At 43.5% G+C, this 27919-nt stretch overlaps 1 protein-coding gene across 1 annotated transcript in view; it reads right to left on the bottom strand.

Annotated features, from left to right (window-relative positions):
- MUSK (muscle associated receptor tyrosine kinase) overlaps nucleotides 1-27919 on the bottom strand; it is a 479574-nt gene that overhangs the window by 316937 nt on the left and 134718 nt on the right. The window contains exon 2 of the mRNA XM_073664750.1: nucleotides 17400-17526. Within this exon, the coding sequence (XP_073520851.1) occupies nucleotides 17400-17526 (127 nt within the window). The remainder of the gene's footprint in view (nucleotides 1-17399; nucleotides 17527-27919) is intronic.

The raw sequence follows: 27919 nt of genomic DNA, 5'->3' as shown, positions 1-27919 counted from the left end.
TTCGTCCTCCAAATGTTCACAGCTATTGCAACTGGCAAATCTTATGCTGTCACAGACGTTGCAAATGGCAGAACTAGAGGTGTGGTTTATTTATGTGTGGTCTGTTTCTTCCACTTGGACGAAATGTGATTGCTGCAGCCCATCAGTTGCTGGCAATCAGCTCCAGCAGTCACGCATTACTCATCTTGGATGTTATTCCCAGGAGACTTATGGGAGACGCAGTGCTGAGTAAGGAGGTTTTATTTTTTTTAACCTTACTGAGCCCATTAATAAGGTGCTGTCCCATTAATTATTTGTAAAAGACTAGACCGAAATTGAGGTTAAAGATCAGTGAGCATCTGGGTAACATAAAAATTACCAGCGATTAGAGATGAAAATTTTATTTGCAGCCAATTGATATGCCGTGAACCACAAAACTGCAAAATCCCCAATTGCTCTGAAAAGAATTGTTAGGTACGTAATAATGCTAAAATCAAAATGTGGCAACAGGTCTCAGTATAAGTGTGACAGCTGTCAAACTAGACTAGTAAAATAGGTTTAAAAAACAGATATACTCAGTAAAATGTCTACATTTCGAAACTATATTTCTATTATTTTAAAGGATATCTGGCATCAGTTTTTTTTCCCCATCTGAGAGCAGCATGATGTAGGGGCATAGACCCTCATTCCAGCAATGTTTTATTTGCTTGTCTGCTTTGTGTTATTTTAACAAAATGACTGATTAATTGTTGCAGATCTAGCAGTTATCTGAATGTTGAGCTCTGTATAACTCCTCCAACACTACTGATTGCCAGCTTTCTGCCCATGTACAGTGTATATAGAAAGCTGCCAATCAATAGAGGGGGTGGGGTTATAAAGAGCTCATGAATGTGGAGGACTACCTGGCAGCAGGTTTACTAGTCCTTAAGTGATAATCTCCTTCTGAAAAAACTGTGATTTTATCAAACTACACTAAGGAGCCCAGTAAGTGACACATGGCTAGAATCATTGCCTCTCTCTCTACAACATGCTGCTCTCCGATTAGGTGGCAAGAATCGGGTGACATATTTCCTTTAAGAAAACTCAAACCTCTTCCCAAAAATGACATGATATAAAATGCTAGGTAGATGCACCTTGTGACTAGCAAGCTCACCATCTCTGACTGACATTTATTTCTGATTTTTTTTCTGTAAAAATATTGTGCTGCCTTACTGCTGCTTTCTAGTGTATTGTAAATCAAGGAGAAAAAATGTGTATTTGTAATTCAAATGCCACAGGACAAATGCCAACTACAGCAACTACTAGTACTTATCCTGTCACTGTCTCCCTCTATCAACTGAGTCTCTATTTTATTCAGGCTACTACACTCATCTTACAGTTATTCAACACATTACTGTGTGGAGTATTTGTCCAATGTTTAAGGTCTTTCTCTTTCTATTTCTACTTCTGATTTCTGAGCTCTAATGTCCTCTCATTATTCTAAATCGCTCTAAAATGGCTGCTGCATTTCCTGCCAAGGCTTTTATATAGGCTATGAGAGTCCTTCTGATTGGCTGCGCTATACCTTGTGATGTCATAGCTGAAAGGCATTATGGGGAACTCTGTGGTTGCTTCTGAGATCATGTCTGTCTTCTGAAGCTGATACATTTTTCTGCAATATGATAAAGTTGGAGGGCATTTTTTGGTGATTCGAGCAAATCAAATGGCAAATTGTTTGAATTTGGATTTGCAAATTTCATAAAATTCAACTCAAATTTGATTTGCATCAAATTTAGTTGCTTATTAGTATTGAGCGAGCATGCTCGACACTGCTCAGTACTCGCCCGAGCATCTCACTACTCTGGATGTTCGACGAGCACCGAGCATTTCCGGGGTAACTTGGGCGGGAGCTCGGGTCTCTTTACAGAGCCAATGAACATGCAGGGATTACCAGCCAGTCACTGTAATGCCGCAGCCATGTTGGTTGTGGGCATTACAGTGATTGGCTGGCCACACAGCGTCACCTCGAGTATTTAAAACCGTGCGCCGCCATCTTGGACACAGTCGCCCGGGATCAGACAGTGTAGGGTCAGTGCTGCTGAGTTAGGGAGAGATATATAGTGCGAAATAGTTAGTGTAGGGTCTCTAAAGCCTGCCAAATCAAACAAACAGTCCTTCTCAGGACTAATATCCATCCCAGATATCAGGCAGGCAGGCTGTATAGGAGACTCAGTGGTTATACCAACAAACACTGCATTACAGTCCTGTGTGCTACCGCTGCTCAAATTACTAGACTTAGCCCCAGGTCTCAGGGGCCAGGAAAAATCCTTTTTTTTTCATCTCAATGCTCTTTTTTTGCTTTTCCCTCAGTCAGACTGTACAAATACCCGTCTTATTAACCTTTTGGTATTCCCCCCCACAAAAAAAAAAAAAAAAATTGAGTGTGTCTGTGAGTGTTCAGACACAAATATATCTGTTTAAAATAGTCTGGTGTAGGCCAGATAATTAGAACTGTGGTTTTCCTCTTCCACTGTTTAATTCTCTGTATTATCCACTTTTTTGCCTTTTTTTCAATAAAAAAAAAACATTTTGAGTGTCTCTCTGACTGTTCAGACACAAATATATCTGTTTAAAAGATTCTGGTATAGGCCAGATAACTAGAGCTGTGGTTTTCCTCTCCCACGGTTCAAATCTGAGTGTAATCCACCTTTTTGCATAAAAAAAAACATTTTGAGTGTCTCGCTGACTGTTCAGACACAAATATATCTGTTTAAAAGAGTCGGGTGTAGGCCAGATAACTAGAACAGTGGTTTTCCTCTTCCACGGTTCAAATCTCCTTTTTATTACCTTTTTGCCATTGATAGTGCGAGTGTAAGCTATTTTACTTCATTTACAATGGGCAAGGCGCATGGCAAGGGACGTGGAACTGGACGTTCTGGTGATGGTGCGTGCAGAGGACGGGGCCGTGGCCAAGGTGAAAATGTGCCACAACCAACAGCCACATCTTCTCGCTCCCAGTTCTTGACCGAATTACTAGGAAAGCACCACTATTGCGAACTGATCAGTGTGAACAGGTTATTAATTGGATAGCAGATAATACTTCCAGTCACCTGGGCACCACCACCTCCGGTCTGTCTTCCACACAATCAAGTGTTAGTAGCCGTGAGTCTCGACTGCATACTCCTCCTCACCCTGATGCTCCTTCCTCTCACCATGCCGAGTGTCGTCAGACAGCAACTGATCCCACTGTTGGACACTCTGAAGTGCTGTTCACTGGTCCATTTCCATATTTGGGCCCCTCGCCTGCTCGGCTTAAAGTGGTGGAAGAGGAGATCCCATGTAGCGGTGGCCAAATATTTGAACAGCCACGGCCACAGGAAAGCGACACTGGCAATTTGTCACAAGAGGTGGACGATGACGAGACACAATTGCCACGAAGTGAGGAGGAGGACCGTGGTGCGGAAGTGGAAGAGGAGGAGGTGGTGAATGATCTAGTAACTGACCTAACATGGCAGGAGGACACGCAGAGCGAGGCCAGTAGCACACAGGGGGAGGGAGGCAGAGTACCCCAACAGGCAGGAAGAAGCAGTGTGGTGGCCACAGACAGAAGGCGGGTAACCGTTCACCGTAACACCAACACGAGGGACGTTGCCAGTACAACCGGTTGGTCTTCCAGGGTCTGGAATTTTTTTAAAGACTCTGCTGATAACTCCAAAAAGGCCATTTGCACCACCTGCAAAGCCAGCATCAGCAGGGGTGACAAAACTACCAGCCTGACCACCACCAGCATGATCAGGCACATGTCAGCAAAGCACCCGACTTTGTGGGGCGAACCCCAGGGTCAACGACCAGTGTCAGCCGGTGTCACCACTGCTTCTTCCGCTGTTGTGCGTGTAAGAGAACCCCCTGTTGTGTGTGCAAGGCAGTCGGCTGTCCATACTGCATGCAAAGATGCCCCCTCCTCTCAGTCTTCACTTGTTATGGCAATTTCTCAAGAAACAGCATCAACGTCCACATCCACGTCCCACCGCAGTGTTCAATTGTCCATATCCCAGAACTTTGAATGAAAGTGCAAATTCGCAGTCAACGCCCCACAGGCCACAGTCCTAAATTCGCACATTTCACGACTGCTTGCATTGGAAATGCTGCCTTTTAGGCTGGTGGAGACGGAATCCTTCCGCAATCTTATGGCGATGGCCGTCCCTCGGTACTTGGTCCCCAGCCGACACTATTTTGCCCGGTGTGCCATCTCCGCACTATACAAGCACGTGTCCCAAAACCTCTGCCGTGCCCTCAACAACGCAGTTACTGGGAGTGTCCACCTGACAACGGACATGTGGACAAGTGCTTGTGGCCAGGGACGTTACATCTCCCTGACGGCACCATAGGTAAATATAGTGGAAGCCGGGACCCAGTCGGACCTTGGGACGGAACACATCCTCCCCACACCGAGTATTGCGGGCCCTATGTCAGTCAGAGTTGCCCCCAGAGTGTACAGCTCCTGCGCATCATCCTCCTCCTCCTCCTCATGTTCAGCCTCCATCTCAGATATCACCACATCAGTTACAAGCTGGAAGCACTGCAGTACTGCCTCAGCCAAGCAGCAACAGGCTGTGCTGAAACTCATAAGCTTAGGTGATAAACCTCACACTGCTTTTGAGTTGTGGACAGCTGTGAAAGAGCAGGCAGATCTGTGGCTGAGACCGCTGAAGCTACATCCAGGCATGGTCGTGTGTGACAATGGCCGTAACCTGGTGGCGGCTCTGAGGCGAGGCGAGATCACACACGTACCATGCCTGGCTCATGTTCTTAACCTCGTGGTTCAGCGGTTTCTTAAATCGTATCCCGAGTTGCCACATCTGCTCGTCAAAGTACGCCGCCTGTCAGCTCATTTATGGAAGTCGGCTACAGCTTCCGCCGCCCTTGCTTTGTTGCAGCAGCGTTTGCAGCTTCCGGCACACTGACTGCTTTGTGATGTCCCCACACATTGGAACTCTACCCTCCACATGTTGCAAAGGATTTGTGAGCAGAAGAGAGCAGTTGTGGAGTACCAGCTGCAACAAGGCCGTCGATATTCAGGTCAGACTCCACACATAAGACCTCAGGAGTGGACCTGGATGTCTGACATATGTACCATCCTGACAAACTTTGAGGAGGCCACCAAGATGGTGAGTGGTGATGACGCCATCATTAGCGTCAGCATCCCACTTGTCTGTCTTTTGCAACGCTCTCTGCAGAGAATTAAAGAGGGGGCATTGCAGCCAGAGTATGATGAGATGGATCAAGAAGCCGTAGCGGGCGATTACACACAGCCCAGCCTCATCTCATCCCCACGAGCATTGGGGGACAATGAGGGAGAGGAGGAGGAGGAGTAGGAGGAAGAACAGGAGCTAGTATCATGCGCTGTAGACGGTAGTACCTGTACAACTGTCATACTGTTGGTTCAGCATGGGTGGCCTGAGGACAGGGGGGAGGAGGAGGAGGAGGAGGAGGAGAGCATGGTCAGTCATCTACTTGGCGAGGACACGGAAGTCTTGCCCGTTAAAAGTCCGGCACGCATGGCTGACTTTATGTTGCGCTGCCTTAACCGTGACCCTCGCGTTGTCAAAATGTTGGGTGACAGTCATTACTGGTTGGTGACACTATTAGACCCCGGCTACAAGGAGAACTTTCACTCTCTTATTCTTGAGGTGGAGAGGTCTACAAAAATGGGGCAGTACCAGAAGGCCCTTGCTGCAGAACTGTTAAAAAAATTCCCATCTGAACACGCTAGCGGCAGAGGTCACAGTTCGTTGCCCAACCGAGGCGTACATGCGAGAGAGACGCAACGCCAATCCAGCAGAGGCAAGGGAACACTGTCAATGTTCTGGGACAATTTTCTGAGACCCGCCTAGCTTACAGGCCCTGAGGCACGGGGTACTCTCACAAGGAGTGGAAAGTTTCAAAAGATGGTGAGGGAGTACCTTGCCGACCGTACCAGCGTCCTCCGTAATTCCTCTGTGCCTTTTAATTATTTGGTATACAAGCTGGACACTTGGAATGAACTCACTCTGTATGCCTTGGAGGTCCTGGCCTGCCCTGCCTCTAGCGTGGTATCGGAGCATGTTTTTAGTGCCGCTGGGAGAAATATAACTGATAAGCGCACTCGCCTGTCAACTGACAATGCTGACAAGCTGACCCTTATCAAAATGAACAAGGGCTGGATTGGGCCAGACTTCTCATCACCACCAAATGACAGCAGAGTAACAAAGTCAAATCCACTGTGTGATTTCGGGAGGTGTTTTCCCATGCAACGCTTCACACCCACACATGGGTATACGCTTGCACATTTTGGCTGTTTTTGCCTCTTCTCCTTATCCGCAGCCTCCACCACCACTATACCACAATGGTGACAGTGGTCTGTGTTGCTAACATTGCAAGTTCCTCCGTCCTAATTTTTGGCAGCTTTTGCTTGGAAGGCATTGGCAAAGACTATGGGAGACCCACTCCCCAATAGTGGGAATAATGTTTTTAATATGCTGCACTGCATGGCTCTTGTAAAGGGCATTAAAACCGTCTTGTTAAGCTACTGTGACCTCCACGTCTCTTCCAAGGGGCATTAAAACCATCTTCTTAAACGACTCTGAACTCCACGTCACTTCCAAGGGGCATTAAAACCGTCTTGTTAAACCACTCTGAACTACACGTCTCTTCCAAGGGGCATTAAAACCATCTTGTTAAGCTACTGTGAGCTCCAAGTCTCTTCCAAGGGGATTAAAACCGTCTTGTTGGACCACTCTGACCTCCATGTCGCTTCCAAGGGGCATTAAAACTGTCTTGTTAAGCTACTGTGACCTCCACGTCTCTTCCAAGGGGCATAAAAACCGTCTTGTTAAACCACTCTGTACTCCACGTCTCTTCCAAGGGGCATTAAAACCGTCTTGTTAAGCTACTGTGACCTCCACGTCTCTTCCAAGGGGCATTAAAACTGTCTTGTTTAACCACTCTGAACTCCACGTCTCTTCCAAGGGGCATTAAAACCGTCTTGTTAAACCACTCTGAACTCCACGTCTCTTCCAAGGGGCATTAAAACCGTCTTGTTAAACCACTCTGACCTCCACATCTCTTCCAAGGGGCATTAAAACCATCTTGTTAAGCTGCTGTGACCTCCACGTCTCTTCCAAGGGGCATTAAAACCGTCTTGTTAAACCACTCTGAACTCCACGTCTCTTCCAAGGGGCATTAAAACCGTCTTGTTAAGCTACTGTGACCTCCACGTCTCTTCCAAGGGGCATTAAAACTGTCTTGTTTAACCACTCTGAACTCCACGTCTCTTCCAAGGGGCATTAAAACCGTCTTGTTAAACCACTCTGAACTCCACGTCTCTTCCAAGGGGCATTAAAACTGTCTTGTTAAACCACTCTGACCTCCACATCTCTTCCATGGGGCATTAAAACCATCTTGTTAAGCTGCTGTGACCTCCACGTCTCTTCCAAGGGGCATTAAAACCGTCTTGTTAAACCACTCTGAACTCCATGTCTCTTCCAAGGGGCATTAAAACCATCTTGTTAAGCTACTGTGACCTCCACGTCTTTTCCAAGGGGCATTAAAACCGTCTTGTTATACCACTCTGACCTCCACGTCTCTTCCAAGGGGCATTAAAACCGTCTTGTAAAGCTACTGTGACCTCCACTTCTCTTCCAAGGGGCATTAAAACCGTCTTGTTAAGCTACTGTGACTTCCATGTCTCTTTAAAGGGGCATTAAAACAGTCTGGTTAAACCAGTCTGAACTCCACGTCGCTTCCAAGGGGCATTAAAATCGTCTTGTTAAGCTACTGTGACCTCCATGTCTCTTCCAAGGGGCATTAAAACCATCTTGTTAAACCACACTGACCTCCACGTCTCTTCCAAATGGCATTAAAACCGTCTTGTTAATCCACTCTGAACTCCACGTCTCTTCCAAGGGGCATTAAAACCGTATTGTTAAGCTACTGTAACCTCCACGTCTCATCCAAGGGGCATTAAAATCGTCTTGTTAAACCACTCTGACCCCCACGTCTCTTCCAAGGGGCATTAAAACCGTCTTGTTAAGCTACTGTGACCTCCACGTCTCTTCCAAGGGGTGTTAAAATAATCTTGTTAAACTACTCTGAACTCCACGTCTCTTCCAAGGGGCATTAAAACCGTCTTGTTAAGATACTGTGACCTCCATATCTCTTCCAAGGGGCATTAAAACAGTCTTGTCAAGCTACTGTGACCTTCACGCCTCTTCCAAGGGGCTTTGCATTTCCTCCTAATTTTAGTCAGATTTTGCTTTTCAATGCATAGGCGAACACTAAGGGAGACCCACTCTCCAATAATGGGTATAAGGTTTTTAGTACGCTGTCATCTACATCTGTTTCAAGGGGCATTGCAGTTCCTCATAATTTTTGGAAAGCCTTCCATTCACTGCTTAGGCCAACAGTGTACAGGAGACCCAGTTGCTATAAATGGAAAAAACGGTTTGGTTAAGGCCCTCTGACCTTCTTGTCACTTCCAAGGGGCATTGGAGTGCCTCGAAATTTTTGGTAGGTATTGCACTCACTGTATGCCCTATAACTGTGTAGCCGAACCGCTCCTTTTGGTACAGAAACATATCCTACAAGACATGTGTGGTTGACTGGCCTGATATTGATGTGAAAGGTCTCTGTTCCTCCTGCTCTTTCTCCTTTGCCACCACCTCATCCATCATTCATCACCTGAAGCTTTGTTTTAACGGGAGTCATAGAACTGGGATAGTAGCAGGAAAACATCCAGCAATCCTCGGAGGAGGTAGGATATGCACCAAAACGCTGACCACCTCAGGCCTAGCCGCTACTTCTTACATGCGCTTGCATTCCAAGGAACAGAAAGCTAAGGAGATGGATGGCCTCATGCCTCATGATCATGAATACTTTACTCGTTGTATAGGAGGCCGACCACTGCTGCTGTCTACCTTCTGAACTTTGTGTTGAAGCCTGATTGACCCAGGACCCGCAATCCTCTGTCTGGAGGACGTGTTGCATCCCAGTGTCCAACTGTGTCCCGGCTTCCACAATATTAACCCAGTGTGAAGGCGTCAGTGAGATGGACCATCCCTGGCCACATTCACTTGTCCACGTGTTTGTGGTTAGGCTGTCCTTCCCACTAAATACACTGGGGAGAGCACAGGTAATGTTTTGGTATGCGCGCTTGTGTATAAGGCGCACCGGGACAAATAGGGGCGGCTGGGGACCGTTTATGGACACCCGGCTGCCCCCAGGCGGCTGGGGACCGTGTATGGGCACCCGGCCGCGGGGCGGCTCGGGACCGAGTATGGATACTAGGCCGCCAACGCAGCCATGATGTGGTGGCCAGATTCCGCCTCCACATGCCTAAAAGGCCCAATTTCAAGAGCAAGCAAGCTGTATGGTATTGTAGCCTGGGGGTGGGTGGGTGGCAGGATGCATACTTGTGTTTGCATTGCAAGGAATGGGGGAGGTACAATTGAACACTGCCCTGGGACAAGGACTTGCATGGGGATAGTTGCAAGTCTGCATCTTCTGATGCGGCAAGGATCACTTCTGATGGGCACACTTTTAGGCAGTGACCTGGGTGTCAGAGATGCTTCCAGGGGTCTTCCCCATGCTGTTCCCATGTCTTTTCAGCACTGTATGCATGTGTCACACAGCACATGGCCAGATAAGGTTGTAAAATGTTAAAATGACATTTCCCGGTGAATGCATTTGTCACGGTTGAAAGCAATACAAAAGTGCAAAAACGCATAAAAAATGCTACTTGTGAACATAGCCCAAGGTGTTGAGGAGTATTTTTGTTTTTGGTTATTTATTTTACCTTATACACAAGTCTTTACCATGGAAAGGATGTTCCTTAACATATTTCACAGGAAAGCAGTTTCAGTTTCGTTTTTGAACGTTTTATTGTTAGCCCGTAAAAGTGGCTTAATACCTCTGACTACATTGTTGACAGCAGTGACCTGGGGGTCAGAAATGCTTCCTGGGGCGATCCCCATGATGTCCCCATGTCATTTGAGCACTGTCACTATTGTTTTGGGCACTTTTTAGGCTTTCTACAGACTGCCGGGGGTGCCGCCGCAAAAATGCTCGGGTCTCCCATAGACTAACATTGGGCTCATTGCTCGGGTCGAGCACCCGAGTATCACGGTGAGCTCGGCCGGAGCTTCGAGCACCCGAGCATTTTAGTGCTCGCTCAACACTATTGCTTATCTCTACTAGGAATTTGTCATTATCCAGTTGATTGCAGAAATGCTAGGTCAATCTACTCCTGTACTATAGATGTTACAATCTCAGTCCAACAAAAAGGGGATTGGAATAGAAGGATTTTACAGAGAAAGCCAACGGACTTTTGTCTGGAAATATTCATTTTGATGCTTAACCTTTGTAGTACAATATGTAGACATGCTCATTTCACTTAATTTTTCCATCACATCTGATAACTATTTTTAAAGATTATCTCCTCTTGTATGTATGCATATTGTCAAGTATTGAGTAATATAAAACACACAAAAAATAATTTCAACAGTCTATGGTATCCTTTGAGACCCAACTCTGAGAAATTGCTTGAAAAATACTCAACAATATTGACAGAATTATTCTACCCCAAGCAATTTATGTATCTTTCATTGACATATGGTTTACAAAGCATTTTTCCTCATCATTATATCCTGGTACATCACCAATGATGGAGGACCCCCCTGCCAGCCTAACAGGGAGGGAGTGTATATGGGGGACCTTTTGTCAGGAGTGATAAAGGGGGAGGGGGCTAAGTACCTCAGGGATGAATGAGGGCCCAATTCCCTCATTTCTCCTTTCAAACCTTACTGATAGCATCCACTCTGCTTGTATAACCCCTGACTTTGCCTTCTCTCCCTGTATCACCCCTTACTGACTGCACCCTCTCCCCCTGTATTACCTATGACTGACAGAGCCCCCTCTCCCTGTATCACCTGGATGACTGCATCCCCTCCCCCCGTATCATCTGACTGACTGCGTCCCCTCTACCTGTATCATCCATGACTGACTGATCCCTCACCCCCTGTAACACCCCTCACTGACAGAGCTCCATCTTCCTCTATCACACCTGACTGACTAAGCCCCCTTTCCTGTATCACCTCAGTCTGACTTAGCCCCTTTCCCCTGTATCACCTCTGACTGACTGAACCCCCTCTTCCTGTATCACACCTGACTGACTGAGCCCCCTTTCTCAATATTACCCCTGACTTACTGAGCCCCCTCTATTTGTATCACCCCTGACTGAGCCCATCTACCTGTATCACCCCTGACTGACAGAGTCCTCTACACCACTATCACCCCTGACTGACTGAGCCCCCTCTCCGGTATCACCTCTGACTGACTGAGCTCCCTCTCCCCATATCACACCTGACTGACTGAGCCCCTCTCCCCGTATTACCCATGACTGACTGAGCCCCTTTCCTTGTATCACACCTGACTGACTGAGCCCCTTCTTCCCGTATCACCCCTGACTGAGCCCCTTCTCCCCTTATCACCCCCAACTGACTAAGCCCTCTCCTCCTGTATCACCCCTGACTGACTGAGCCCCCTCTTCCCGTATCACCCCTAACTGACTGAGCTTCTTCTCCCCTTATCACCCCCAACTGACTGAGCCCTCTCCCCCTGTATCACCCCTGACTGACTGAGCCCCTTCTCTCCATATCACCCCTGACAGACAGAGCCCTCTCCCCCTGTATCACACAGTTTTCTTCCCCCAACAAAATGGCGCACTTCATAAAAAGTTATGGCCTTGTAGGTGGCAGAGAGATTTCTGTAAAAAATGTATAGGGAGATGCGAGGGAAAGCTATCTGTCGATATCACTCCAATATCATACATAACTGATTTATAGGGCCACCACCACTATTAGTGGGTACAATCACATAATGTATTTGATGCAGAATTTCTGCAATGGAATTCCCACAGCAAATTAATAGCGGAAATATCCACACAAATATTGTGCAGATATTGCTGTATTTACTACTACGCAAATGATGCACCTTTACCACTGACTTTATCCTTTGCATAGCAAATGGCTGCAGCATAAATTGACACGTTAAATTCACAGCACTGGTCAATTCAAGCTGTGAACATTCTCAGCGTATGGATGAGATGTCGTAAAATCTCATCCACTATGCTGGTGCTAAAAAACATTGGTTTAATGGTAATAAAAAACATCAGAGGACATTTATGATTGAGTTTGCACCAAAAAGTGAGTGCCAGCTCTTTCTATACCATTAAAAATGGTACTACCTTATATTATATCTTAATATTAGCATGTTTTAACACTCCATTGATGGTCTTGTATTTATTTCTATGTAGCTAAATAGTGGGCCTGAAGAATGATTTTCTCTGGTGGGCGCATGGTACTCCAGTCCGACGCTGATCTTCCATTACTAACAAAACTAATATACCACTGTAATAGTGATTAAGTTTTGGTGCTTATCATTAGTGTTGGATGAATTTGTTTGGCATTTCAAATTCGGGTTCTTTCTTGTTCGCGCCAAAAAATCGGCTCTGCCCACAAACATCCCTAATTTGCCACGCTGTCACACAGATAACATCTTCGTGACAGCGTGGCAAATCAGGGATGTTCGTGGGCGGAGCCGATTTTTTGGCACGAACAAGTCAGAACCCCGAACACGAACCCGAATTTGAAATGCCGAACAAATTCACTCAACACTACTTATCATAACATTGAATAGTCAACTTGGGACATTTTCATGGAAGTGACCCAATATCTTACATCATATGTTTTCTACATTTATATATTTGGGGGTGTCGATACTAATGTCTATTCAGGCAAAAGGTGCTTCTTATCAGGGAGGTTTGATTTTGTAAGCCAAATAAATTATACTCACCTCTTGGCACCCTCCTGGATACAGCATGGGTTGTTCCAGTGTCTGTGCTAGCACCAGAGGAAATGACTGACTCCTCCATTCATCTAGCCACAAGACTGCTGCAGCTTGTGATAGGCTACAGTGGTCAACTGACATGAACCATGTGAACATTTAATGACATGCTGTTTAAGTCACCTGATCACTGCAGCCTATCACAAGATGCAGCATTCCTAGATCTAATAAAAAGAAGACTTAATTGCTTCCAGTATTAGAGTAGACGATAGAGCAACTGGATCCAGAAGGGTGACAGCAGGTGAGTAAGTAATCCAATCCATCTAAAATAGGTAATGTACTGTGGATACTTTGTACCAGACTTCTGTAGTAAAAGTTCCCCAATCCTCAGAACAGACATAACACAGGAGGACATACTAATAGCATTCTTCCTAATCTGTCTGTGCATTAGGGTATGAGAACAGAGCCTTCCCTTTCACTTGGTCACCAAGGATCTGGCACATGCATCCATATGCATGCGCCATATTTCCGGTGCATGCAATCATATGTCTGCTCACTTTTTCAGCTTGCTATTATGGAAATAATAGCCAGAGAAATTACATCATTTTCTTCTTCCTTTACATAGTAGTGCCAAGCAGTGAAATGTATGCCGTATCCTAAAGACATCCAGGCTCCAGAATTGGTTGCTGGCCTCCTGATGAAACTAATATTTTTGAAAGCTAGAAACGTATCAGAACTCGCTGATGGCTACCTGAAAAGTGCTAGACATGCACTATTGAGACACGTAAGATAGACTGTTTACAGTGGATTGGGACAGTGACTGTCTTTTATGGCATAAACCAGTACAAATGGTGATTCTATGTGTTGCATGTATTGGACAAGAGTACCCTATTTCTAGAGATTTCAAGGGATAGTTATCAAAGGGCAGGCATGTCAACCTCACTGGTTAGGTAGGAGCTAGTTTCACTCGTATGGAAGTCCTAGATTCTTATAGACTAGACCCCTTTTGCAGACCAGAATTCCTCTCTATCTAATTAAGGGTGGTATAATTTATCAGTCACTGTTCAGTCTACGTTTTCTGGCTACAACCATTGTTTCTTCTTCTGCTACCTAAGCATTGTTTGTCTGTAGTTTAAGTTTACACAAAAACTTACTAAATAACCCTTATCTCAGGTGTATTATGTGTAACGTCTTTCTCTTTTCTTTCCTTTGACATATTTATGTTTTTCATGCATATCTAATAAAGTGATTTATATTAATTATGAACAGTTTGCAGAATTTGCACAGTAAGCTAGTTCAGATAATTAGAACAGCTGTCATTCCAGAACTTGTGGCCATAATAAGAGAGGGAGTAAAAAGGCGCAGTTATTACAGTAGTGTGATACAAGCCTTAAAATATGTTTACAGAGAAGGGTGACGATGCTGTTTTTATTTGTCAAAAACGGAATCGTGACTTCATTGTGTTTGGAACAATTGTGTTTCCTTGGAATTAAACATTACCCTTTCCACGTTTCCATTCCTAGGAATGTTAAGTGGAACTTGCTTCCAGCATTACATCACCAGTAATGTCTAATTTAACGACTACAATGCATTACAAACCATTTTGAAATCACTAAAGAATAAAGAAAACATTAAAAGCCTCACATTTTAAGGATCATCCAAAATATGATCCATGACACATCAGTGGTAATTCGCTATAACAATGTAATGAAGAGTGCAAGAGTTGAAAGATTCGTTGCCAAATGTTCATCCATTACATAAATAATCCTGCGGCTGTTTAGAGTAATCCATGAGCATAATGTCTATTGTTGGGATACTTATAAATAGAAGAGTTGGCAGATTCAAGCGCTTAGTAAAGGTGGACTGGATTAAGAATTGTTTGCCCTAAGTGACATCTAAAGCATTTAGTGAAGACCTGACATTGCTGTGAAGTTGTGTGCTACATGCTAGTGAAACCTAATAAATTCGACTTTAATTTTATAAAATTAGAGATGTTTTCCTTAAAGTGGTACTCCGGGAAGATAAAAAAAATTGTACTGTTCCCTCACTCATACACTAAAAAGATGAGATGCTCAGTGCAGTTATATGATCTTTTTAACCCTTGTAATTCAGTGTGACAGGATCTGCTCTTTCACTGCTCCCCCCTCCCATGTGGGTCATTACATCATACACTAAGTGCTGCTCCCCTTGTAAGGAACAGCCAGCCTGAGAAGAGGGGGCATGGCCACATCCCCTGTACTCTGCAGAGAAACAGCTATTACTCTGGCTGAAAACTGCAGGAAGCTGCACACTGCTGTAATGTGCCAGACAGAGAGGTGAGCAGTGAAGTGGGGTGCAGCTTCTGTCACACCAGCCCCTGATAATGTCTCCCTGTGAACAGCAGGAGGTGAGGGGTGTGTCAGGGGCGTGGCCTGCTCTCAGCTTCTATTAGCAGCCCCCTGATAATATCTCTTTCTCAGGGCTACTAGCAGGGAGCAGACCACACCCCCGACACACCCCTCATCTCGACCTGTTTTCATTATTTTAACCCAGGTCAAAAATCTTGCCGAAATCATCGATACAGCAATCAGAGGCATTTAACCTCTTAGTGACGGAGCTAATTTTGCAATTCTGACCAGTGTCACTTTATGAGTTAATAACTCTGGAATGCTTCAATGGATCCCACTGATTCTGAGATTGTTTTTTTCGTGACATGTTGTACTTCATGTTGTTAGTAAACTTTGGGCAGTATGACTTGCGTATAATTAGGAAAATATTGAAAATGTAACAAAAAAATTAGAAAATCTTGCAATTTTCAAACTTTACCTTTTTATGCTCTTAAATCAGACAGTTATACCACACAAAATAATTAATAAGTAACATTTAATACATGTCTACTTCACATCTGCATCATTTTTGAAACATAATTTTTTTTGTTAGGAAGTTAGAGGGGTTAAAAGTTTAGCAGCAATTTTTCATTTTTTCAACAAATTTACAAAACCTTTTTCTTTAGGGACCTATTCAGATTTAAATGGACTTTGAGCGGCCTATGTATTGGAAACTTCCCAAAAGTGATACCATTTTAAAAACGGCACCCCTCATATACTTCCAGACTGTTGTTGGAAAAAATTTTAACCCTTCAGTTGCTACACAGGAATTAATGCAAATTGAAATGAAAAAAATAAAATAAAATTTTACGTCTGCAAATTTTCGCTGCAGAAGAAGCTTTCATCCTAAGTCATGTGACAAGGCTCGTTAGAGAGTCGATATTGACTTTTAGGATTGCTGCTTCCTAAAGGTGGCACTAGAGTTTTAGTTCTCTTCCTCTCTGAAGAGACAATTTGCATATTTTCCAAAGGAGCATTGTGGCTTAGAAGTCTCCTCACATTGGCATGTCAGGCTTGGCATGTCACTCTCTGCAAGGAGAAACGTTACCCCTTGGATCCAAATTTTACTTCTAAAATCTTGCTTTAGCCCCAAGTTTCTCTCTTTTTCAAACACCAAACACCAAAAAGTGGACCTCACAGTTTGTTACCCACTTTCTTACCAGCGCGGCAATACAACATTGGAAACTACATCCTTCACGGTTTTTATACAGGGGTAAAGTGAGCAATTTAAACCCACAGGTACAACACAGAATTTGATCATATTAGGTCATTATATTGAAAAGGTTCATTTTTTTTTCACAAAAATCTTGCTTCAGCCCCAAATTTCTCACTTTTGAAAAAGATGACACCAAAAAGTGGGCCACATAGTTTGTTACTCACTTTCTTGCAAGTGTGGTGATACCACATATATAATCAAAAAGTTCTGTTTGGACAAACGGCAGGGCTCAGAAGGGAAAGAGCAATATTTCAGTTTTGGAACACAAATTTGGCTGAAAGGGACGGCGGGCACCATGTCGCATTTGCAGGGCCCCTAAGGTGCCAAAACAGCAGAAACCCCTCACAATTGACCCCATTTTGGAAACTACACCCCTCATGGATTTTATCCAGGGGTATAGTAAGCATTTTGAACCCACAGTTGCGACGCAGAATTTGATAACATTAGGTTGTCATATTGAAAAAGTTCACTTTTTTCACAAAAATCTTGTTTAGCCCCAAATTTTTTTTCTTTTGCAAGAGGTAACGCCAATAAGTGGAGCCCACAGTTTGTAACCCACTTTCTTACAAGTGCAGCGATACCCCACTTGTAGTCAAAAAGTTCTGTTTGGACAAACGGCAAAGCTCGGAATGGAAGGAGCAGTTTCGGCAGGCGCACAGCGCATGCGTCCATAATTTTTTTTTCAGGAAGAAGAGGCCAAAGGGCCGGGAGACAGAGCAAAATGTGTGTCTTCAGCAAAATGGCGCCAGACAGCGCGGTATGGGCGCCGCACTCCTCCCCCGGCCTCTGGCAGAACAGGACATATCAGATTATCAGATTTTATATACACTAACACTATGTCACCTGCATACTGTGTACTACACGGTTTTTCTCCATGAGACATGCATGATATATATTGTGCCAGCATATTTTTTTTCTCATTCACGACAATAAAGTAAATAAATGTAATTGTGAGTTCTATACATGAAAGGCTTACAGACCTGATAGGAATGTTATTGCGTGTCCATGTGATTTCCGACTGAGGATATGAATCAACTGTACACATGAAAGTGGCGACATCTTCTACTAAAGCATCAAGTGTTTCAAGGGGAGTAGTGATGAAAGGAGCTACATAGAGAAACAGAGAATTAATATCACATCCATGAAAGAAGCACATATGCTGAAATAAACATCAAAAGAAGGAAGCTGTAATAAATGGTACATCATTCTGATAAAATACTCGAATGCTGCACTGTTACATCCTGAAGCTAAGAGAATATATATTTTTTATACAAGAAAAGCGGATCTATCAAGCATTATTAAAGCTGGCACACAGACCAAAAATTGGTCCAGCACATTGAAAAAAAACTAAATATCTCTTATTTATGAGAAAGAAAACTGAGATATGAAACTAATCTCAAAGCCAAATTCATCGATGCTATTTTGCCAGAATTTTGGCTTAAAAAGGTTTGAAAAGTTGCAAAGCTTTGGTACAAAGTGCAAAATTTTGTGACTTGGCGTTCTCACACCTTTTTTGACTAGCCCTAACAAAGTGGGCAGAGCTGGGGTTCGATGAGGCAATCAACCTTCGTCAAATTCATGATGAGTGGCGGTGTTTGCTACACTACAAGTCTTACTCCAGTCTAAAAATGGAGTAAGATTTTAGGCAAGACACACACGATGGCACATGCCTCCTAATCTAGACTGGTGTGGGGCTTGATGAATCGGGCCTCAATCATTCCATTAGAACTGGCCACCCTACATCACATAAACACTGTTGATTCATTAACATTAAAATCCTAATAGCTGCATTATATCCACGGATTCTAAAAATCATGGGTATAAGTGACACAGATATCTTTATAGTCATAGGTACTGAAAAAAATTGAACAGAGGATTTCTGGATTATGACTCTGGATACTAGATATCCAATGGGTCTCCTTTTCTGCACTGATTTAATGCATGGATATTTAATACATTGTAGCGTAAATCTAATACCTTGCCTGACATAAATTAAAGAGAATCTATCACCAGGTTTTTACCACCTAATCTGATATCAGCATAACATAGTGGCAAAGACCTTGATTCCAGCGATGTGTCCCTTACTGGCCTGTTTAGTGCAGTTTTGATTAAATCACTGTTTTATCAGCAGGAAATTATTATTAGTAGCCTTGTAAGCCTGCTGTTATACAATTCTACATATTCATGAGTTTGTATAGCACTCGTGAGAAAAAATTGGTCATATGCATGAGCCTTCAAGTTGCTGATCCAGAGACTATCCATGTGCGGGGAGGGCTGGAAAACACTTTTTTCCTTTGATGCGAACATTATTCAAAGGATTCTAGACAATTCCCCCTGGCATTCAGAAAATGAAGAACATCCAAAAAAACAGTAGGCCTCTACTTTAACACCATAGTAAAGTTGGCTTCAGATATCTGTAATCTAACTACATTGTTGAGCCTGTATTACAGCCAAATAAACCGGATCACTATTGACCTTCTATAGTGATCTAATTTCAGGTCACTAGAACTACGAGACATCTAGAGATTGTAGTCATGAAATGGACTCTCCAGTATATGGCCACAATATGACAATACTGATATTTTCTTGATAATAGGAATACAAGCCCAAGACTAGGATCACTACAGCAGGACATTGCTCCTAGCAACCAGGAAAATGAATGCTGTAGGAAGGAGGGAGATAGGGGTGCAGCAAAGGCCAGGCAGATGTTAGTGATAGGGGACTCTATAATTAAGCGGACAGACAAGGTAATCTGCCACCAAGACCACTAATGCTGAATAGTGTGTTGTCTGCCGGGTGCTCAGGTACAGTACATTGTGGATAGGATAGACAGATTGCTGGGTGGGTCCGGGGAAAACCCATCAGTCATGGTACACATCGATACCAATGACAAAGTTAGAGGGAAGTGGAAGGTCCTTAAAAATGAATACAGGGAACAAAGAGAGATGTTGAAGGCGAGGACCTCCAAGATGGTGTTTTCAGAAATACTGCCAGTACCACAAGCGTCAATAGAAATAGAGCGGGAGCTTAGGGAGATTAATAAGTTGCTTAAGAATTGGTGCAGGAACGAATGGTTTGGGTTCATGGAGAACTGGGCCAACTTCTCTGTCGGCTACAGGCTCTACAGTAGGGTCAGGCTGCACCTCAATGGGGAGGGTGCAGCTGTGCAGGAGGAAAAATAGTCAGATGGATGGAGGAGATTTTAAACTAGAATCTGTGGAGAGGGAGGGTAGTTGTGCAAACAAGGGGATAGATTAAGTAGACAGAGAGAGTGAGACAGTAGGGGTCAATGATGATTTAGGGGGGCTTGGATATGGAAGGAAAGTATGGAGGTGAATAGGCGTAATAAACGTGCTAATAGTATTAAATGTCTGGTGGCAAATGTAAAAAGTCTTGCAAAATAATGAATGAATTGGAGACTCTTATGTCAGCCACAGAATAAGATGTGGTGGGTATTACGGAAACCTGGCTTGAAGAAGGCCATGACTAGGTGACAAACGTAGAGGGTTACACTACATTTAGAAAGGATAAGAAAAACAAAAAAGGCGGAGGGGTGTGTATTTTCATTAAATCCAACTTAAGACCTGTGCTCAATGATGACATTGGAGGGAGCTACGACAATGTAGAGTCAGTATGGGTAAATGTACATGGGGATGACAATAATGGAAAGCTGCTAATTGGAGTTTGCTACAAGTCTCCTAATATAGCTGAACAGGTATAGGATGAAATGCTGCAACAAATTAAAAAGTCAGCAAATAATAATAGGGTCCTTATTATGGGGGATTTTAACTATTCAGACATTCAATTTGACATACGAGAGAATCTTCTGGTTGGGCTAAAAGCTGCAAGTTCTTATCCACAGATCAGGACAATTACCTCTCTCAGCTGGTAGATGAACCAACCAGGGGAGATAATCTGCTGGATCCGATCCTGTCCAATAGACCAGATACAATTTCAAATCTACAGGTCAGGGATCATTTGGGATGCAGTGATCATAATCTGGTAAGTTTTAATGTAATATTCAACAAAACATTTCAAAGGGGAAATGCAAAAACCTGGAACTTTAGGAAAGCTGATTTCAACAAATTAAGAGAAGAGCTTAATTGTGTAGACTGGGACCATGGCGTGGTAACCGGGCAAATCGAACATAAATGGGGCATGTTTAAGGAAATACTACTAGAATCCTGTGGAAAATTTTTACCCTGTGGTAATAAAATGTCCAGGAATAAAAAGAAACCATTATGGATAAATAATACAGTACAAAGTTTAATAAGACAAAAACAAAGGGCATTCAAAATCTACAGAATACAGAAATGGCATTTCAGGAGTATAAAGACCTAAATAAGAAATGTAAAAAAGAAATCAAGCTAGCAAAGTTATCTACAGAGAAACAAATCACTAGCGACATTAAAATAAATCCCCAAACTTTTTTTTATAAATACATCAATGCCAAAAAGAAAAGTAAAAAGCGGATGGTATCTGCTCCTTAGAAGATGAAAATAACATGAAAATTATAGAGGACAAAAAAAGGCTGAGATAGTAAACATGCACTTTTCATCACCAATGAACTGACTGTTCCAGGGATTATTCAACAAGGCGAAAATCAAAGTTCACCACCTGATATAAACAGTTTAATACAAGAAGAAGTATACCTGCGTATGGGTAAATTATACATGACAAATCCCCCAGCCCAGATGGCATTCATCCACGGATATTGAGGGAATGGAGATCAGTAATTGACAGACCGCTGTATCTCATCTTAGACTCTCTTGTAACAGGGGTGGTGCCACAGGATTGCCGTATGGCTGACGTGGTGCCAATTGTAAGAAAGGTAAGAAGGTGGATCCAGGTAACTACCATCCAGTAAGTCTCGAATCGGTAGTGTGCAAAGTTTTGGAGGGCATTACAAGAGATGACCCACAGAAATCTAATGCAGAGAATAATATAATAACTGATAACCACCATGAATTCATGAAAAATAAGTTATGTCTAACCAACATGTTTGTTTTTTATGAGGAGATATGTGCAAACCTGGATGTTGGTAATGCAACTGATGTAATTTATCTGGACTTTTCTAAAGCATTTGATTCTGTACCACATAACAGCCTTATACTGAAGCTATAGAAGCAGGAACTAGGGGAAACTATATGCAGATGCGTAAGGAATTGGCTAAAAGACAGGAAACAAAGAGTCATTATAAATGGTACGTTCTCTAAATGGAATATAGTCAGCAATGGGGTACAGCAAGGATCTGTGCTAGGACCTATTTTTTTCAACCTCTATTAATGACATTGTGGATGGCATTGAGAGTAAAGTGTCAGTCCTACAAACTATGTAGGATATTAAATTCTGACCTTGACATTACAATATTGCAAAATGATCTGGATAAGATGACTGAATGGGCATACACTTGGCAAATGAGATTTAATGTTGATAAATGTAGAGTAATGCACCTAGGGCGGAGTAATTCTATTGCTGCATATACATTAAACTAGATGGTGGCCCGATTCTAACGCATCGGGTATTCTAGAATATGTATGCGGCCGACCGGGCGTGACTAATCAGCGAAGCAGTGTTTAAATGCGTTGTGCACTTCTTTAAATTAACCCCCGATGTATCTCCCCGGGGCCCCTAATTAATTTTGTAATTACGTCATGTTGTCAATACTGCTTGTGACAACATCGCTAACCATGCACAGCCAGCACTTAATTCCCCCGGCTGCAGCCGGCTCTCGCTTCCGCTTACATCATTACTATTTGCGGCTGCAGCCAGGGGTCGCCTGTTCTGCATACCACGGTGAATGACGGGCTGTGGGCGGGGTTATCCCCCATCGTGTCACACCCAGCATCCACCGCGCGCTCTGTCAATGAATGCGCGTGCGGTGGATGCCGGGTGTGAAGGGATGGGGGATAACCCCGCCCAGAGCCCATCACTCACCGTGGAACACAAAACAGGAGACCCGTTGGCTGCAGCCGCAAATAGTCGTGACATAAGCGGAAGCAAGAGCCAGCTGCAGCCGGGGGTCACATGCTGCCTGTGCACGGTGACCTGAGTATAAGCCGAGACCCCTAATTTTACAACAAAAAACTGGGAAAATGTATTGACTTGAGTATAAGCCTAGGGTGGGAAATGCAGCAGCTACTGTTTAATTTCCATATCCTGGTATGTATGGCTCCGTCATTTCCCTAATCCTGGTTTGTATGGCCCCCTTATCTTGGCTTGTACGGCCCCCTCATCCTGGCTTGTATGGCCTCCTCATCCTGGCTTGTATGGCCCCCTCATCCTGGTTTTGTATGACCTCCTCATTCCCCCATCCCCACAGCACAGTTAAAAAAATAAACACTAATACTCACCTTCTTTCCTTACCTCTGCTCCAGCGCTGTCTGTCCTGTGACTGATAGAACGTGTTCAGTAAACGTGACAGTAGTACGTCACACTGTGACTGACAGAATGTGCTCACTGAACGTGACAGAAGTACATCACACTCTGACTGACCGTGTTTAGTAAATGTGACTGAACTATGTCACACTGTGACTGACAGAATGTATTCATTAAACGTGACAGAAGTACATCACACACTGACTGACAAAACATGTTCAGTACGTCATGGGCAGTTGGTGAGTCACATGACCACATGGGCGGAGTCAGTCCTGCTATCTCCTGACGGTGGCGTACTTATTTTAAATCCGGCGCCAATTGGCCGGAGAGCGTGTTTAAATTTGGAGCCAATATCGCTGATTGGTCGCGGCCGGCTAGGGCCGCTGATCTCCCGACGGCAAGTGGGAAAGGAGGACCGGGGAGCGGCGCCGCCTAGGCCGCCGGTCGGGGTACTTCTGCTGCGAGCAGCCGGGAAATGACCGGCTAGCGCCGGTCATCTCCTGGCTGCATCGCCGCTGACCTCCGTGTGGCAGATGAGCTGCTAACGGCCGCCATCTTGTTCTGAAATCCTGCGTTGCTGATTTGCCGCGGCCGGACCAATCAGTGACGCGGGATTTCCTGGATGGACAGACAGACGGGATAAGCCGATTATATAGTAGATGGGTATTCTGGTTACAAGTAAGCTGAGCAGCAGAACTCAATGTCAAGCAGCAGCTGCAAAAGCAAAAAGATTTTAGGGTGTATAAAAAGAGATAAAATCCTGTGACCCCAACATATTGTTACTAGTGATGAGTGAATGTGCTCAGTTAACCATTTAACCGAATATGTTCGGGTGCTTACCGAGCATCTTCGGCATGCTCAAAAACTATGTTTGAGTCACCGCAGCTGAATGTCTTGCGGCTGTTAGACAGCTGGACACATGCAGGGATTGCTTGTTTGTTAGCAGCTTTCTAACAGCCGCAAGATATGCAGCCGCAGCGACTCGAACATAGCTTCTGAGTACGCAAAGATACTCGGTAAGCACCCGAGCATGCTCGGTTAAAGGGTTAACCGAGCACGTTCGCTCATCACTAATTGTTACCCCTTTATAAATCACTGGTGAGGTTACATCAAGAATATGGGATCCAGTTTTGGGCTCCACATATTAAAAAAGATATTCAGAAGCTAGAGTCAGTTCAAAGGTGAGCAACTAGATTATTATAAGGGATGGAAGGCCTCTCATATGATGAGAGGTAGGAAAAGTTGGGCTTGTTTAGCTTAGAAAAAAAGACATCTCAGAGGAGATCTCATTTATATGTATAAATATATGTGTGGTCAGTACAAAGGACTTTCACTGTCACGGGTGTGTCAGATGTGACAGTCACTTTGCAGCTGGCTGCAGAAGGTCACTTCGTTTGGCATTACAGACACCTTCTTAAATCTTTCTGACTTTAGGACTCAGCGGCTACCTCCCTCCTTCTCTGATTGACACCCTGGCCTGGGTGTTTAAATAGTTTCACTTTGCTACAGGGAGGTGCTGGTGATATTCATATATTCCCTTGTGAAGGCTTGGAGTTAGCTGTCATCTTACTTCCTCTCAGGTGCTTCGGAGGACGTTTGGTGTAATCTCTCTGAAATCTGCTCAAGCTAAGTGTCTCCCCCCTGTGTTTGTCTCCCTTGATGTCTTTAGTTTATAGTGGGAACTGACCAGTGCTCACCCCCCTCCCCCTTCCCTATCCAGGGCCTAGCAGCTAAGGATTTATAGGGCTTAGGATTCCTGTTCGGCGATTTGAGTGGAACCAATATAGGGATGGTAAGGAAGGTAGGGTGATATTAGATCAGCCTAGGGGTCTCCATTCCCTTTCCCTATTGTCTGGGCTCCCTCCCCCCTCATCCCTTCTTGTTGCACTTAGTCTTTCTATACAGTGCTTGAAAACACATTATTTAATCCTTCCAAAGACCATACTAAGGATCAGGGGGCACTCATTACAGGTGAAGGCGATTCTAGCCCAGCTAAATAGGAAAGGCTTCTTTACAGTTAGAGCAGTCAGACTGTGGAATGCCGACCACAAGAGGCAGTAATGGCAGATACTATAACAGCTTTTATAATAGGGCTGGATGATTTCCTCAATACACATAACATTGTGGGTTATAGATAACCTAGTGACAAAATGTATAATCGCTGGAGAAATGATGAACTTGATGGATGTACTGTACGTCTTTTTTCAACCTATGTAACTGTGTAACTAAATAACTATGTGCTGGACAAAAAACTATTCATAAGTGACTAACAAGGCAAAAACCACTGTTCTTTAATAGTAACATCATCAATTAACAACTTAGATTTACAAAAAATTGAGGATCTCTGGTATCTCAAATAATATCTGTGGTATAATAATTGTTATAGATCACATTTCTCTCATCATTCTGTTTAAAATTAATAATCTATGTGTACTCTTGTAAGAACATTACACCAAATGTTAAACACAGGAGTAGTATTGTAAAAGTGTTTTTTTTTTTTTTTGCCTGTAGACAATTTGTCATTATTAATGGGGCTGCCTGCTATCAATGAAGACCCATGTCTGCCTATATCTTCTAATAGAGTGGCATTCATTTCTGTAATAAAATGAGCTGTTTTGTACTACAGAACTTCACACCGCTCTCCTTGGAGAGGTGCATTTAGACAATTGCAACTTCTCACAATATTCTATATTTCTAAAGTTTCTCTGAAATTGAATTGAATTGATGGCATATTGCTCAGATAATATTAAGAATGGTGTGGATGTGAACTCTGGGATCCTGAGAAGGAAATGGACAGCACTGGTTTTCCACTGAACAGTGGCTTTCCAGCTATGCAGGGAAGAACAGGACAGCCCCATTCTAGTGAGTAGGGCTGACTGATATGCACTGCATATGGAGATAAACAAGCCTTCCTTGTAGTCAAGGTTTCATTGTTAAATATTTTGGGAAAAGCTATAGAATCTTTCATTGAGTGAGATCTAGGGCTCATGTACACTGCCATACGGGAGTGGACACATCATTGGTGCAAACCGTGCAGCCGCGCAGGGGTCCAAGAGGTAGGGGGGGCCCAGTAGCACCTACAATGCAGGTGGAATAGTGCTTTCTATTGATCTATTGGACTGCAAAGGACCCATATACTGTTCTTGCTCAGGGGCCCTCTTCTGTTCAGTCTTGGAGTTAATGCTGTTGAGAAAGTCCCTCTACCCAAATGGGGAGGTGATAGAACTCGGATCCTATATCAAAAAGAAGCTATGTGGATTTTTAAGTTAGACTCTAGAATACCAAATGGCATGGCTATTAAAACAGACCTTATGTATATACATTAGGGTTTATTAAATATTTTACATTTACCTCTTTCTTTCCATCCCTCTACCCTTTTTTTTTTCTTCTCAAGTTTGGTATGTCACCCGCCCCTTTTATTTTTTTTTTTACTGTTTAAGGCAATTACTTGTAACATGGAACTATGCCAGACAATGAATAAGAACTACCTAGTTCGAAATGCGTCAGATCTACTGGAGTAACTGGGTACAGTCCCAGGGGACAGTCCCAATTTTTTTTTTCTTTTTTGCCTTTTAATGTATTCATAATAAAAAAAAATGTTTTTAATTATGTTCTCCTGGACTTGTTGCTGAATACTTACCTCTAATGCAAGTGGAATAGTGCATTGTTATGAGCTATTGGACTGCAAAGGCCCTCTTCTGTTTGTGTCCGCAACTACTGTCGGTCATGGTTCCACATTGAACAGATTAACAGGGTCAGAGCTGCCAAAGAGGGTCATGAGCCCTTTTACTGCACATCCATATGTATCCAATTTTATATGGAGGCATTCAGGGCTTTATCTTTTAGATTCCTCCAGAAACATAACAGTATATTCTATTTTGATTTATGTAGCAGGTATTTCTCCTCTAGAAGGCTTGCTCCTAAAAAACTAAATCTCTATACACAAAGAGTCCGAGGAGCCGTGCATAGAAGCTGATTGCCTGGAACTAAAGCACCAATACAAGTTCTGTACACTCCATTCAGGCTGCCATGTGCCAAAGACCTCAATTACAGTAAGTGAGATAAATCTTATCACTTTGATATAATATCTACTGTAATTACTGTTTTCATATCCCATTCAGGTTAGGTTACTGTAAGAGTTACAAGCAAGTTGTCAGTGATCTGTGCTTTTTTAAATGCATTTACTTGAAGGTTAAACATTCGAACAAAACGATTTCTGAGCCTGGAGCAGCTTATGAAAGAGTCATATCTCTCAATGTCCATCTGGAATAAGTAAATATTTGCTTATCTATTTGTGAATAGGGAAAATTGGTTTTATTTTTTGGTCAACGAAGAGCCCAGAACACTTCTGATTTAAGGCTGAATACATCTTAACACTTTAGCCAACACTTACAGTTGATTAACCCCATTTCTCCTATTTATCCTAATTAGAGATGATCAGATCTGACAAAATTAAAATTTGCATGTTCGCGCAGATAATCCCAGGAACTTCATTTTACAGAGAAGTTTTCTCCATGAATTTAATATCCCTTTTTATGCTTTGGGGTAGCTCAAGACCCCAGAACATGATAAATGTAATGAGTAAAAAAAACAAAAACAAAACAAATACTTATACTCACCTGACTGCTCACCTCTCTGGACCCTACTGCCCCCCATCTGGTCTTCTCCACATCTTTGGATCGCCGTCAGAATGCTCAAATCCCTGGGCCTCTCACCTAAAGCTGGGGCTTCTGGGCTTGATAGAAATAGGAGAGCATTGATGTCTCATAATTCATGGCATCATAACGCCTTGGCGTGGACTGAAACTTTTGCTGGCTTATGCGCAGAACCCACTCATTCAAACCCAGGAGTCCCAGCTTAATATGAGGGCCCTGGGGATTTCATTGTGGCCGATGGCGATTCGAAGATACGAAGGGTGGCAGTGAGGAGTGGAGAGGTCTGAGGCTGTGAGGTGAGTTTAAGCATTTTCTTTATTTTTTTAACATTTTTATGACTTTTAATGCTTGATAATATGGAGGCCAGTGGCCACCATTTTGCCAAGTACGTGCAGGAAGCAAATTACAAATACTATACTGATGCCTAATGTTGTTACATAACCGGGATTATCTGATCTAACAGCTTT

Source organism: Phyllobates terribilis, unplaced genomic scaffold (assembly GCF_046119375.1).
Source record: "Phyllobates terribilis strain yellow unplaced genomic scaffold, ASM4611937v1 Scaffold_1__5_contigs__length_1240528914, whole genome shotgun sequence".
NCBI lineage: Eukaryota > Metazoa > Chordata > Amphibia > Anura > Dendrobatidae > Phyllobates > Phyllobates terribilis.
The sequence above is the reverse complement of the archived record's forward strand: the minus strand, read 5'-3'. Positions and strand labels throughout refer to the sequence as shown.